Raw genomic sequence first — 13952 nt, forward strand, 5'->3', positions numbered from 1 at the left:
GTTCCTCTGTGCCACTTTGCCCTGGATATTTTTTCCTAAAGGCCAAGATCATTACTTGGACACGGGAGGCTCATTCAAGGCCAGCATGGAAGAAAAAACCCAGAGCTTAATTCACAGGAAAGGACATCAAGCTAAAGTGGCTCACTGGTTAGGAATTCCTTCGAGTTTCTCCAGGGAAGGAAATACTGATTGTAGATGAAATGCAAAACTCTACATTACCTCATTATAAATCCATCTGCCAACAAACACTTTACACAAGAAACTTGGACAGTCACATATGAGTGAAAAAGCCATTTGTATTCATTTGTAAGGCTTTGATTCAACAACAGAGATAAGTTACAACAATAGTTATATCACTGGAAATTAGACAGACGTGTTCAAGAGGTACAAATTATTGCACAAGATGCCCTGCATATCCACCATTGTAAGATGTTGCTCGGTGCCCCCCCCAAGCCCTTCTGTTGTCTAAAGCCCTGGTCAGATCACATTGTGATTTTGTCACAATTTCCCTGACGTAGGGTGTCGTAGGGAGTCGCAAACAAGTTTGTTCTTCTGAGGTAATCTGGAAACGTGTTCAGTGCTGCTAAGCCTGTCTTGCTTATTCAAATTACTTGATTAAATTAATTAAATTGTAACTCACCGCCAATGCATGATTTTGTCATTAAAAATGTAAAGTTTAATATAAGTTTCTCTGAAACTGTGAATATTTCACTTTCATTTTATTTAGAATAGATTTTATTTAACAAAACAATTACTTGCAAAGTAAACAAGCAAGCAGTCATTATATTATTAGTAGACTGCCACCTTAAAGGCAAAGTTCACCAAAAAATGAACATTTCCTCAACATTTCCTCACACTTAAATGCTTCCAAACTTTTATTATTTATTTCTTCCGTTGAATACAACACTAGATATTCTGAAGAACATTGGAAAAACAGCTATTGATATCTATAGAAGGAACAAAACATACTGTGGAAGACAATGGCTGTTTTTCCCGCTGAACATTTAACATCTAAAAGTTACTTAGTCCATAAAATGGTTAAATAAAGGCATCACAAAGTGTAACCACTTACTTTTCTTTAAAATACCGGTTCTTGGGGTAAATCTGTTTTTTAAATCAGTAAATTAAGTAACTTTAGAAAATATGTTAAGGAAATTACACAAACAGTAATTTTAAAAAAAATCTGAATAAACAAACACTCAAGAGCCAGTGGATGTGTGCAACTTCATGATTCATGTGTAATTCCAAGTAATCTGGAAATCTGTGAAGATTTACTGTAGTGTAATTCTAAATTCTCATTAATTTTCAGTGAAAAGCCAGCGAAGAAAACTCATTTCCCATAGATCTGTTTCTGATCTTGTTGCTCGTAATTCTGTTTTACAGAATTAATTTATCCTCATGCCCCTTCCAAAATTGTTTCCCACATTTGTAAGCAGGCATTTCTGTCAGTTTTGAAGTGGGACTCTGGGAAAGTGGCCTGGTTCCAGACAGAATTTGAGCTTTACTCCCTTCAAGCACTCAAGTAACTCCTTTAGGCCTTGAGAAGAAAAAGACTGACCGACTAATAAGGCCACACAATATCAACATAAAACTGATAATGATGAAAATCACTCAGTGTGACTGTCAAACTTCACAGGTATTAGTTTAATTAAAGTATCCTAATTATGCTTTTATAAAATGTTAGATTTCATGTACTGCATCATTTGTTAATGTAAAGTAAATCTAAGTTTTAAAGATTAAAGTAAACAAATAAAATCATAATCTAATCGATTCCAAGCTGCTGAAATGAATCCTCAATAACTAGCTCAATGTTCATAACTTATCTAGATCAAAATAAAAAGTGCAATATTTATATTTGTATTGACGGTCCATGAATACGGTCTACACTCTAACTGCTTTGTCTTGACAACACTGTCTAGAAGCATTTTGCTGGGACAAAACATTTATCCAGGCATGAATTATGATGTAGTTTTTTAAAATTAATTTCATACTTTGTACATAGGACAACACATACACTTAAGACACAAATACACTTCATTAAACATGTACACATAGACATCACCTATATGCAATAAGATTGCATGTTAACTATGTTTGTATAAAATAACTTCTATTTGATTGTAACTTTAACTTAATTTGGTTGTAATGCAATAATGTGCACCTTTTGTAAAGCTGTTTTGAAACATTATTGGAAAAAGCGCAATACAAATGAACTTGAATTTATTATACAGTATGCACTTTGTTTTTGTTTGCTGTTTTTTTAGGGCAGAATTCAGTCACTGAGTGCACAGAATCACAGCAGTGCAGGCTTTGGGGATTGGAGGAGTTTTGAAAAAAAGAAAGTTCAAATGAATAATTTGAGAATCATACAAGTAGAGTTTAACCCAAAAAAGTTTAAAGGGTTGATGCTAAAAACTTGAGATGCAAATGTTGCAGTAAAATACACTTAAAAGTTAGTTTACCCTAAAATGAAAATTCTATAATTACTGTGTTTGTTTAATAAGACCAAAATATGACACTGCAGACTCTAATGGAAATACATCATACTGCACATAGTAATTGTGCACTTGGACCTGACGTGGGAAAGAATATAGGTGAAAAAGTTCTTACGGTTTCGCATACGTATTTTTTTCCATGTAAAAATGTTCTTGGAGCTTCGTATGTTTTGACAATGCTCTTGCTTTTTTTTCTGGACTTTAAACATCTCAGACCTCTGCTGTCTATGGAGGAACGGAAAGCTCTCGGATTACATCTAAAATATCTTAATTTTTGTAGTGAAGATGAACAAAGGTCTCAGGGGATTGGAGTGACATGGGTAAGTAATCATAAGCAGAATTTTCAGTTTTGTGTGAACTAACTCTTTAACAAATAAAGATTCCAAAAAACTGCAGTTTTGCCATTAATTGCAGTGATGCCATTAAAGTTTTTTGTTCCCCAAAAATCCTTTCAGTAAACAGTAAGAAGAGTGAAGAACATTTCAATCATCTTCAAAAAATTTTCATTGTAAAGTTCTAAAGGTTTAAATATGTCATGATCACCAGCAATATAACCCTCATTGATTGCTGGAGAACATTTACTTTAACTCGGACTACAATTCTGCCACCATATGAACTACAACTCCCATCAGGCACCACACACACACCTGTCCCGGTTCTCCATAGATTAAACACCCACACACAGCTGAGAGCTACTCAAGACTGATTACATAGACTATATAAACGCCACACACCGACATTGCTGAGTCTTGTTGGTTTCATACCCTCCAACATTACAAAGCATTTCGTGGTTTAATCGCTCCGTGTTTTGACCCTTGCTTTGTTTTATTGTTTATCCTGCCTGCCACCTGTATCTACCTTCTGCATATTACCTCACGACACTTCCACATTTCCCTGCATGTTCCTGTTTTCGTTTGTCTGACTACTCTAAATAAAGCCTGCATTTGGATCCTCACTATGTTGTTCAGCCCCCTTCAGTTATAAAGTAAATACACTGAAAAAATTAATTATTTAATTTACAGTTTTTTAAAGTAAGTAGTTGCAAACAATTTATTTTGGCTAAATTTAAACAAACCAATTAAATTTGTTTAAACTCAGCCTATAGAAATTGTTTGCAACCACTTGTATGTAAATCCAATGACAATTTTCAGTGTATATTGCTTGATTGTTCAGGACAAAATAACTTTTTAAAATGTGGCCTTTGAAAAACTCAAGTAGCTTTATTTCATTAAACAAGGCATTAACAAGTTAATTCCAAATTCAGACCTACCAGGATATATCAACATAAATAACATCCTGAGAGAAATGTAATATTTCAGCTATTTTACAATTTACGCATACAATATCTTGTGGACAAAAAATATAATACAATGTCAGTTTTTTAGTCATTTCATTCACAGAAAAAAAACTTAAAGCATAAAACTAGAACCTTTTGATTTAGATCCCCTGAGTGGTGCTCCCAGAATCCAGCCCCACCCTGATCATGCGTCTGATTCATCCGTGATCCCAATAAAGCCGGTGTGCTGCTGTGGGGTGGAGATGGATTGAGGCTGGATGACACCGGCTGAAGCTCCGATCATTCCTGCCGTCTCTGTGGCATTTTGAAGCAGGTTGCTGGCACCGAGCCCTGTCATGCTTTGGGGGGCTTCCCTGTGCTTTGGCCGGAGTAAACACAGCAACCACACAAGCTAATAATAAACCTCAAACGCCACAAGCCAATCCGGTTTCTCAGAACAGGGATCTATCCCACTGTCACCTACGCACATAATAACCCCAGTCAACCCGGGGTCATAATCGCCATCGCAAACACTCGGGTGCACAGACATTCACACTTACACACGCAGACACTCGGACACACACTGCATTTCAAAGACTCATGTAAACCCGCGCTCATAGCTGGACATACAATACCTAAAATCTTGTAAAATTATGAAAAATAATAATAGTCAAAAGGAGCACTGGCTGTTTTCTAGTCTTACAAACAGCACTTCAAGGTTCTGTGAAGTGCTTTGAAATGTGCATTTCTTATTCAATGTTTGACAATCTCAACTAAAACAAGTAGAGGGCGGGAGACGGAGAAGCTCCTCCCCTTTTAAAAAACAGCCAATAGCGTTTCGTTTTATCATAGCTCTGCCAGTGAATGCAAATGTTCAGCATCTTAAAGGGGCGGGACATGTCAGATATCCCAGAGCATTTGATTGGTCAAGATTTGATGAGAAACTGAAGTAGGAGGTGACAGGAAACGATTTAGGTGATGTTGATCCATTTAGGTGAATGTGACAAACTGCCAGCTTTCGATGTTTCTATCTTCTAAATGCTAATTTTGTCACTGTTTTGAAGCACACTAGCTTACAGATTTAAATAGGCTCTAATCAAACATTTTTTATCCAGAATAATGTAACTATAATACTATTGCTTGTGAATTGATACTGAACAAACTTTTGGATGATATTAGCTCACATTTTGACATTTAATTTCTTTCTCACATTTAATTACTCTACTTGCATGTGAGATGCTTTCTTTGTTTATAAAATCAAAAAAACTGTTCAATTTGGATTTATGAAGACAACAAAATAGGACATCTGGGCTTCAATAAAAGTTATACATTACATATCTGGTTAGTTACAGTTGAAGTCAGAATTATTAGCCCCCTTTTGAATAAATATTTCCCAAATGATGTAAGGAAGCAAGAGCAAGGAAACTTTCACAGTCTGATAATATTTATTTTCTCCTGGAGAAATTCTTTTTTGTTTTATTTTGGCTAGAATAAAAGCAGTTTTGAATTTTTTAAAGCCATTTTAAGGTCAAAATTAGTAACCCCTTTAAGCAATTTTTTTTCTATAGTTTACAGAACGAACCATCGTTATACAATAACTTGCCTAATTACCCTAACCTCCCTAATTAACCTAGTTAAGCCTTTAAATGTCACTTTAAGCTGTATAGAAGTGTCTTGAAAAATATCTAGTAAAATATTATTTACTGTCATCATAGCAAAGATAAAATAAATCAGTTTTTAGAAATGAGTTATTAAAACTATTATGTTTAGAAATGTGCTGAAAAAAAAAAACATTCTCTGTTAAACAGAAATTGGGGAAAAAAAATAAACAGGGGGGCTAATAATTCTGACTTCAACTCTAACTTAAACCATTTGAGGAAACCGGTTGCAACAACCCATTTACGATCAAAAACTAATCCTAATGAGTACTGTGAGCTTAATCCATTTGAGTAAATGAAGCAATTTGAGCACAGCAAAACCCAATAAATGAAGAGAACTTAAACCAACTGAGTACTGTAAAACCCAATAAGTTATGTCAACTCAAACCGTTTGAGGAAACTGGTTGCAACAAACAATTTGAGTTAAAAAAACTAATCTATATGAGTACTGTGAACTTTCTCCATTTAAGTTGAAGTAATGAGGTATTTAATTAACACTGAATTCAAAACTATTTTCAAATGAGTAGAATTAACTTTCAGTCAATTCTGAGTTAACTACACTCATTTAATTTGATAAAGTTGACTGCTGGGTTTTACAGTGTATATTTAAATGTCCAAAGACTTTCTGGCTAGTGTAAATTTAACATCAAGTATGCAAATTCTGATTAAGGATGTTAAAAAATGACAACCACAACAAAAAGCATAAAAAATTCATTATTCATTAGAATGCACAGCACTTTCATTCATTGTTGCCCCAAAAATATTCATCAATATCACTGCATTGTGTCTGGTCAGGACCCAGTGTTAGGAAAACCCAGCATCCTAAAACATGAGGTGTCATGAAGAGCCGTGCCTCAGCTTGCTGAACTGGCACCGGCTGGCACACACCACAAGGTTGTGTACTAAATATACCTTGTGGAGAAGACTGTAAGTGTGTGTGTGTGTGTGTGTGTGTGTGTGTGTGTGTGTGTGTTTATGAGAGTGTGTGAATGCTTTCTGACGGATTATACAAAGTAATGGGGCTCCACTGCAGAAGCACCTGCTGGGTTTTGTGTGTGACAGTTTCTGAGAATCGAGAGCGAATTCATGTCAGACTCTGACCTGTTGTGCTGCTGCGCCTCTGTCACACGGATGGGCAAAATAGCATTATAAATGTGTCTGCACGCACGTTTCATTATATAAAAACAATATCTCTTTGACAACACAACTCCGCTGTGTTTTTTGGAACCTGCGGTTTGACCGCCGCTTGCGAGCTGAATGGGAGAAAAATGCTAATGCTTTTGTGCGAGAGATTTGACTTTTAAACTTCAAACATCTGCCTCGCTCTGCTTGCATCTCTTTGTGCCCCGCCGTGACAGAGGGGATGATGGGTAGTCCCCTCTCTGGGGCATTAATTGGGAGATGAGGCATGCTGGTGCCAGACTCAAAACATACACAGGAAGACAGGAAGCGCGAAAGTGTGAGACAGAAAGAGAGTGTGACATGAGGAACTGGGAGAAAAAGAGGCATTAAAAAGCCACTGATGACAGAAAGTGTTTGGAAGCTCCGCAAAGCATGAAAACGAGGTTCCTCGGGGCTCGCAGAAAATTTCAACATGGCTTTCTTTTAAATTAGCTGCATTATTATATCCAAGAGTTCAAAAGAGGGAAAGTTTGAGGAAAACATTTATTAACATCCAAGGTTTAGAACCAGGCACGTGCACAAGAAACTCAAATAGGAAGAGACAGTATTTTCTTAAAACAACAAGACACCAAAAAATGACATTGTGCCGTCTTTTGTGTTGTTAACAACCTCAAGTCCTTCGACATCTGAATGAATTTCTTTCTTTGAAAATATTTAGATTTTCAGGAGTCCGGAGGGTCCAATGATGTGTGATCTGATATGAACATAAAGATTATATTTGTCTTTTGAAATATCTTCTTTTTGTTCCACAGAAGGGCGTCACGGTGGCACGATCGCCTCACAGCAAGAAGATCGCTGGTTCGAGCCTCGGCTGGGTCAGTTGGTTTGCAAGTTTTCCCCGTGTTCAAGTGAGTTTTCACCAGGTGCTCCGGTTTCCCCCACAAGTCCAAAGACATGTGTAGGTGAATTGGGTAAACTAAATTATCTGTAGTGTATGTGTGTGAATGAGTGTGTGTGGATGTTTCCCAGTGATGGGTTGCAGCTGGAAGGGCATCCGCTGCATAAAACATATGCTGGATAAGTATGCGGTTCATTCCGCTGTGGCAACTCCAGATTAATAAAGGGACTAAGCCGAAAAGAAAATATATGAATGAATGTTCCACAGAAGAAAGACAGTGGAGCACGGGGGGCACAAAGTAATGAGGGTCAAAATGTAACACAGAGTTTTAAGGTATTTGCTCAGGGTTAACTATGACATGCTTCCGGGGTTTTACCACAGTGTCGGTAGACGTCTTCCTGCCAATTATTGAAAAAGTTCGGCAAAATTTGAATGAGAAACACAGGAGAAACCATTTTTGCAGCATAAAAGTATTTTTTATTACAGTAATTTTTTTATTAAAAAAAAAATCTGTAAAGGTAAGTAAAATCTTATATTGTTGTGATTACCGTGTTCTAGGCTAAAAGATGGAACCATTTTGAAAGATGTAAAAAAAAAAAAAAAAAAAAAACCCATAAAAAAACCACACAGTGACAGCTAGCCAGTTTTGAGAAAAACACGACACAGCGGGGTTAGGTATAACAGGGTGTTACAAAGTAGCCACACACTGTTGGACACCAATTAAACTAATAAAACATTTTCTGAATTTTGAGTGTAATGATGAGGGCTTTTTAAATCCAAAATGTTTTTTAATAGAAAACATTTTTTTATTAACAACGATCCCAACGTATTTCCTGTTCCACATTTTTCATTTCCATAGCTTTCGAGATTCTAAAAAGGTCCACATTTTGATAAATAATGTTATGACGACTGTTTTAACATTAAGTTATGATTGAATTGCCTCTTGTTACAGTTATGAAATGGTTCAACAACAAACAGGAAATGTTCATGGGCAAATGACATGACCACACTGAAATGGTCTATAATGCAAACAAATGCATTTTAAAGTAATGTATAATAATGCAAATAAATCCAATTGTGTTTGTCGAATAGATAAATAAATAAACATGCTGTGCTATGTAGAATAAAAAAACTGAGCCAAGTACTGAGGAAACATACTATTTAAAGTAAACTGAATTTAAATTAATTGAGTAAAATCTGCCTTTTTAAGCATGTGTTATACAGTAACTAACACTCTGTCTGTTACAACTTGCCTCACAGGTGGGGTAAATAGTAACATTTTTACTCCTGGCAATACTGCACAGAAACCATAGGTCTGGCGATCATACTTTTAGTGCTCATTTGTAGGAGAGGTTTGTGTGTTGTTGGTAAAAATATGGTTTGTCTAACCCCATTACTTTGCTCATTATTTGGCCAAAACTAAAAAGTGTTACTTTGTGCCCCGCTCTCCTCTATACAGTATGTTTATAAAAGCATCAAAAGGTATTTTCAGAGGTGAACTGCTCTTAATTTACCCTTAAAACATTAAAACAAATATATATTTGTATATATTTAAAAAATATAAAAATATATATATTTTTTATTATAAATTAGTGGTTCTTAATCATTTCTTGAGACCAAAGACGGTCAAAACTATATTTGGCCAGGGTCATTTATGCGTTCATTATCTTATTTACAGAAGAACTACACAAAATGAGCTATTCCTGTTGGAATTTGGCAATATTGAGAAAAATCTGTGTCTGAAGGTTTTAAAAAAACTGAAAGAATATAAAATAACAACACAAAATAAAATAAATGACTAGACGTTTTGACCTTTCATTGCATAATTCTAAAATAAATAAACAACAATAATAAAAATATTAATTTGAGCAAAATGAAAACAACAGTAATTTTAAAAGAAGAATTATTTTGCTATTGAATACATCAGCATTTAAGCCAAGATGCTTTCAGTGTAGTACACCTCTCAAAAAACAAACAAATGAATGTAATTTGAGATGTTTATTTGTGATATTCTGCTTAATTTTAAAGAGTTTTTGGTGAAAATATTAAACATTTTGTCTTTAGCTCGTAATTAACCAGTGTGGATTCTGAGTTATTTTGCAAGCACGGCTCACAAATACATTTCCATATCTTTTTAATATTCTATTAAAAATCCATGGCACTTCTAGGTGTAGAAATGACACTTCCCTCATATATCCAGCATAAAAAATGCATCACTTTCCACCTGAATGACACTTTTAAGACCCAAAAATATTCAGGTGTTTATTAAGGCTAAAAATAATTAATTAATTTAAGTAACTAATTCAATTTATAATAATGAGATGCATGCTAATAATTTTCACCTCAATGACACATTTAATTACCAAACAAAGGAGAAACTAATTTAATCTTTTTTTACTGTTTACTCAAACTAATTAATACATTAAATAAAATGTGTAAGGGAGGATCAAATCACAACATTTCTCACCTTTGTATGACAGGTGCACTCGGGGTGTTGTGCGGGTGTTGCCATGACAACCCCAGACACACAAACTCAAAGTGAAAAGCAGAGATGGCTTCATGTTCACAATAATGACAGCGGTTTAACCCTCCGAGATCTGCAGGAGTGAGAGAGACAGAGACAGTTCACGTGTTAAACACTGTCAAACATTAAGAAAACTCATTCAGTAGTTACAGCAGTTGTATACCTTTTGGGATTAGTTTCAATTGGTGTTTGCAAATTTTGCCCTCAACAAGAAAAAACGGTAACACTTAAAAAAAACTACACATTAGGAATCATTTAATAAGCATTAGCAAATAGTTAATTCATTATTTGTTAAACAATGACTCCAAGTGTTTGCTAAAACAAATACAATGCTGAATGTGCAAATTCCAGATCCAGAATAATAGAAGGCTATTATAACACTCACAAAAAAAAGCATGAAATCCGTTCAACAGTCAAAACGCAGTTTTACAGCATGAAAATGATTTAAAAAAGCCATATTTTTGCACACTTTTTGCATATGACTCGAAGATGCATCATAGTCCATAAATACAAACATTAGGGGTTATACGTTATTAGGGGTGGTGAAAAAATGTGTTTCGCAATTTCATATTTAACTGATTTGCATTGATTCTCTTATTTCTTTGATTTTCTATTTCTTCAACAGTCTTTTCACAATAATTTTACGGTATTAAAATTTTTATTTTTGTTCAATATATTATTTTAATATTGTTTAGATATTCTAATGAATCATGAGACCATCATAGTGTTCAAAAGAAACTCCAGACTCTCCTGATCTCTGTTACCCTGATGAAGGCTCAGTGTAGGCTTTTTAAATTTTTCGAGTGCCTTGGACTTACTTTTGCTGTTTATTCTGATAAATCCCTTACCCAAATAGCACCAACACATTAATTAAGCCACCCCTGGGCACTTTTTGTTTGATTTTGGATTGTATTTTTGCATTAAATTTGAGGGGCGATTCTAGAATTTTTTTAATGGGGTGTCAAGTTGTCATGACAGACACTGACAGGTTATGATGTATCGGTTTATGTCAAGCTTTCATAAAGACGTCTCAAACAATGTCACCGTTGCTATTGAAATGACTGCACTTAATGACAGTTGTCATAAGCAAGCATACAATCTCATTCATATTCATGATGCTTCATGTCCCGATTATAAATGTCTAGAATTTTAACGTGAAATCTATGTTTCATGACAATCGTATGAACAACCTCTTTAAGAAAAGTCTTGCCAGAGTAGGCCTGGGCTGATAAACGATATCATATCAAATCACGATAAAATCTACGTCGATAACGGTGATAACCTCTGGACATTTTTACTTGATATTGGTTAGCACTGTCACCTCACAGCAAGAACGCCAGTTGGCATTTTTGTGTGAAGTTTGCATGTTCTCCCCATATTCAAGTGGGTTTCCTCCAGGTGCTCTGGTGTCCCCCACAGTCACATGCGCTATAGGTGAATTGATTAAACTAAATTGTCCACAGTGAGCGTGTGTGTGAATAAATGTGTATGGGTGTATACTGGGTTGCAACTGGAAGGGCATCCACTACGTAAAACATATGCTGGAATAGTTGTTGGTTCATTACACTATGGCGACCTCTGAAATAGAGACTAAGCCAAAGGAAAATGAATGAATGAATGATCCTAAGTGCCAATCACACATCAGAAATATGCAACAACAGGAATCTTTAATTGTGTTATACTGAAAATGATTTTGCCCAGTATTGCAGAAAGCAGAGTGTGCGTCATGGTAAAAGTTCACAATAGCTTAGTAAATTAAAAATGTTATTTAATGAACCATCTATTCTTGTGGATTTGTTGGGATACTCTTTTAAAAGTGGAAGCATTAACAACTTATAACGGAATATACAGTTGAAGTCAAAATTATTAGCACCCCCGTATATTTTATATCCAATTTGTGTTTAACAGAAAGATTAACACATTTCTAAACATAATAGTTTTAATAACTAATTTACAATAACTGATTTGTTATATATTTGCCAGATGTGAGTAAATAATATTTTACAAGATATTTTTCAAGACACTAGTATTGAGCTTAAAGTGCAATTTAAAGACTTAAGTAGGTTAATTGGGTTAATGAGGTAATGGGGAATTATTGTATTATGATGGTTGGTTCTGTAGACAATTGAAAAAAAGATATTGCGTAAGGGGTAGGGCTGGGCGATTAATCGAAAAGTAATTCACAACCTATAATCAATCAAATTTTTCCAGGTTGATTTTTTCAATTACTTCCCTTACCAGGTGTCGAGGCACGTGACCCCGCTCTGTTTATTCTTCTGTGTCGAGACCCCTCGCCGTGGCTGACGTGCACCTCTCAAAAAATTTGACTACAAGTTGCAACGATGCATAGCGCAAGCTCTGTGATTGGTTAGATTGGTATAGTTGATGAGTGTAGGCGGGACTGAGAGAGAGGTGAGAGCCTGTTGGAGTCTCAGGAGGAGCTCCATATGGAGACTTTTGTTTTATGTTTACCTTAAAGTTATTGCACGTCTGCCGGTTCCACTTCTACATTAAGGTAGCGTTAAGAAAAAACAACCACCCATGAAGAAAGCATGCATATAAAATTTTACTTGCAGGATATACAGGTGCTATTTTTTTTTTTAGAAAAGATGCTGCTTTCTACTTTTACAGTTTTTCTCAGTCCCTTTGGTGCATTTCTCACAACACTATTTACATTTGCACAACAGTTAATGCATTTCTCAAAACAATCAGTCATTTGAGCACATCAAAGTAGCAGTTTCTCATTCCTTCCAACAGATTGCAAATGCTTTTAGGCATGCATCAATTGCTTTCATACAACTCTCTGCTGTTTTATAACATTATCATTTGCTTATGTCATGTCAGTCAAAATTAACTAAACTTGTGAATGCTGAATAGTCATTTCATATAAAACTAATAGTCCTCATTTCATTACCTGAGTCATTACATGCAAAAATGTTGAATGTTGAAATGTTGTTATCAAAATCGGTCAAGCAAATTTTATCAAAAAATTGTAATCTTTTTTATCCTGAAATGTCTTCTAAATTGAACAATTTCATGAATGATTTACAGACCTATTTTTGTTGGTTCAATTCCAATATGTACTACAATATTGTTTACAGTTGTGCACAGCTCTACCCAAAGGAAGTTGATGTTTGTTGTAAATAAAAGGTTTATTTATTCTTCTGCACATATCTGTAAATAAATTAGAATTGCAAAGAGCATATGCAAAGAGTAAAAATGTGAAACATACATATTCAGTGTCTTGCACTCAGATACCTCACTAAATGCAGTGATGGCTAACTTTACTGTAGTTTTTAAATGGCTGTGCAAATAGTATATAGTGCTGTCTTGAGCATTTTTAGGAAATGTCACCAAAATCTGACTTTTTTGCATTGGAAAAAAATGTACAGAGTAAACTGTCCTAATGAAACCATGACAAAGCCATTTGACTATCTTGTTCATAAACAATGGTGTCATGACTTTTCATCTTGATGACACTGACACTTTCATTGACATCAATACTTGCTTTTGAGGTATGAGCTATCCATTTTGAGCAAGTGACACGCTTTTGCAGGTTATCAATTAGGTTGTGCAGTTTGTACCAATTGTTTTGAGAAATGCATCAACTGTTGTGCAAATGTAAATAGCGTTGTGAGAAATGCACCAAAGCCACTGAGAAAAACTAAAATGAAAAACACTGAAAATAATTTATTTTGTTTGCAAAAGTGCAAGTTAATTATTTTAACTTTTCATAAGAAAAAAGTGACTATTGGTTTTTTAGGCAATGTGTGTTTTAATTTCAGTTGCTCAACGTTGATGTTCAATAAATAATTATGGATGGATGGACAGATAGATAGACGGACAGACAGACAGATTTGAGCACATTTACTGTAAAAACCTGTCAGTGAACTATGAGGGCAAAACAAAAATTAAATAAACAAATAAAATATTCCTTCATTATTCGTAATCGAGTTAAAATGTTCTTGCTCTGTTAAAC

The 13952-nt window shown here is 34.9% G+C and overlaps 1 protein-coding gene across 2 annotated transcripts in view; it reads right to left on the reverse strand.

Moving 5' to 3' along the window:
- sema3gb (sema domain, immunoglobulin domain (Ig), short basic domain, secreted, (semaphorin) 3Gb) overlaps positions 1-13952 on the reverse strand; it is a 76190-nt gene that overhangs the window by 25539 nt on the left and 36699 nt on the right. For both annotated transcript variants that reach the window (XM_056463658.1, XM_056463657.1), the window contains exon 2: positions 9917-10046. In XM_056463658.1, the coding sequence (XP_056319633.1) occupies positions 9917-10010 (94 nt within the window). In that variant the 5' untranslated portion in view covers positions 10011-10046. The remainder of the gene's footprint in view (positions 1-9916; positions 10047-13952) is intronic.

This window comes from Danio aesculapii, chromosome 8, assembly GCF_903798145.1.
Source record: "Danio aesculapii chromosome 8, fDanAes4.1, whole genome shotgun sequence".
Lineage (NCBI taxonomy): Eukaryota > Metazoa > Chordata > Actinopteri > Cypriniformes > Danionidae > Danio > Danio aesculapii.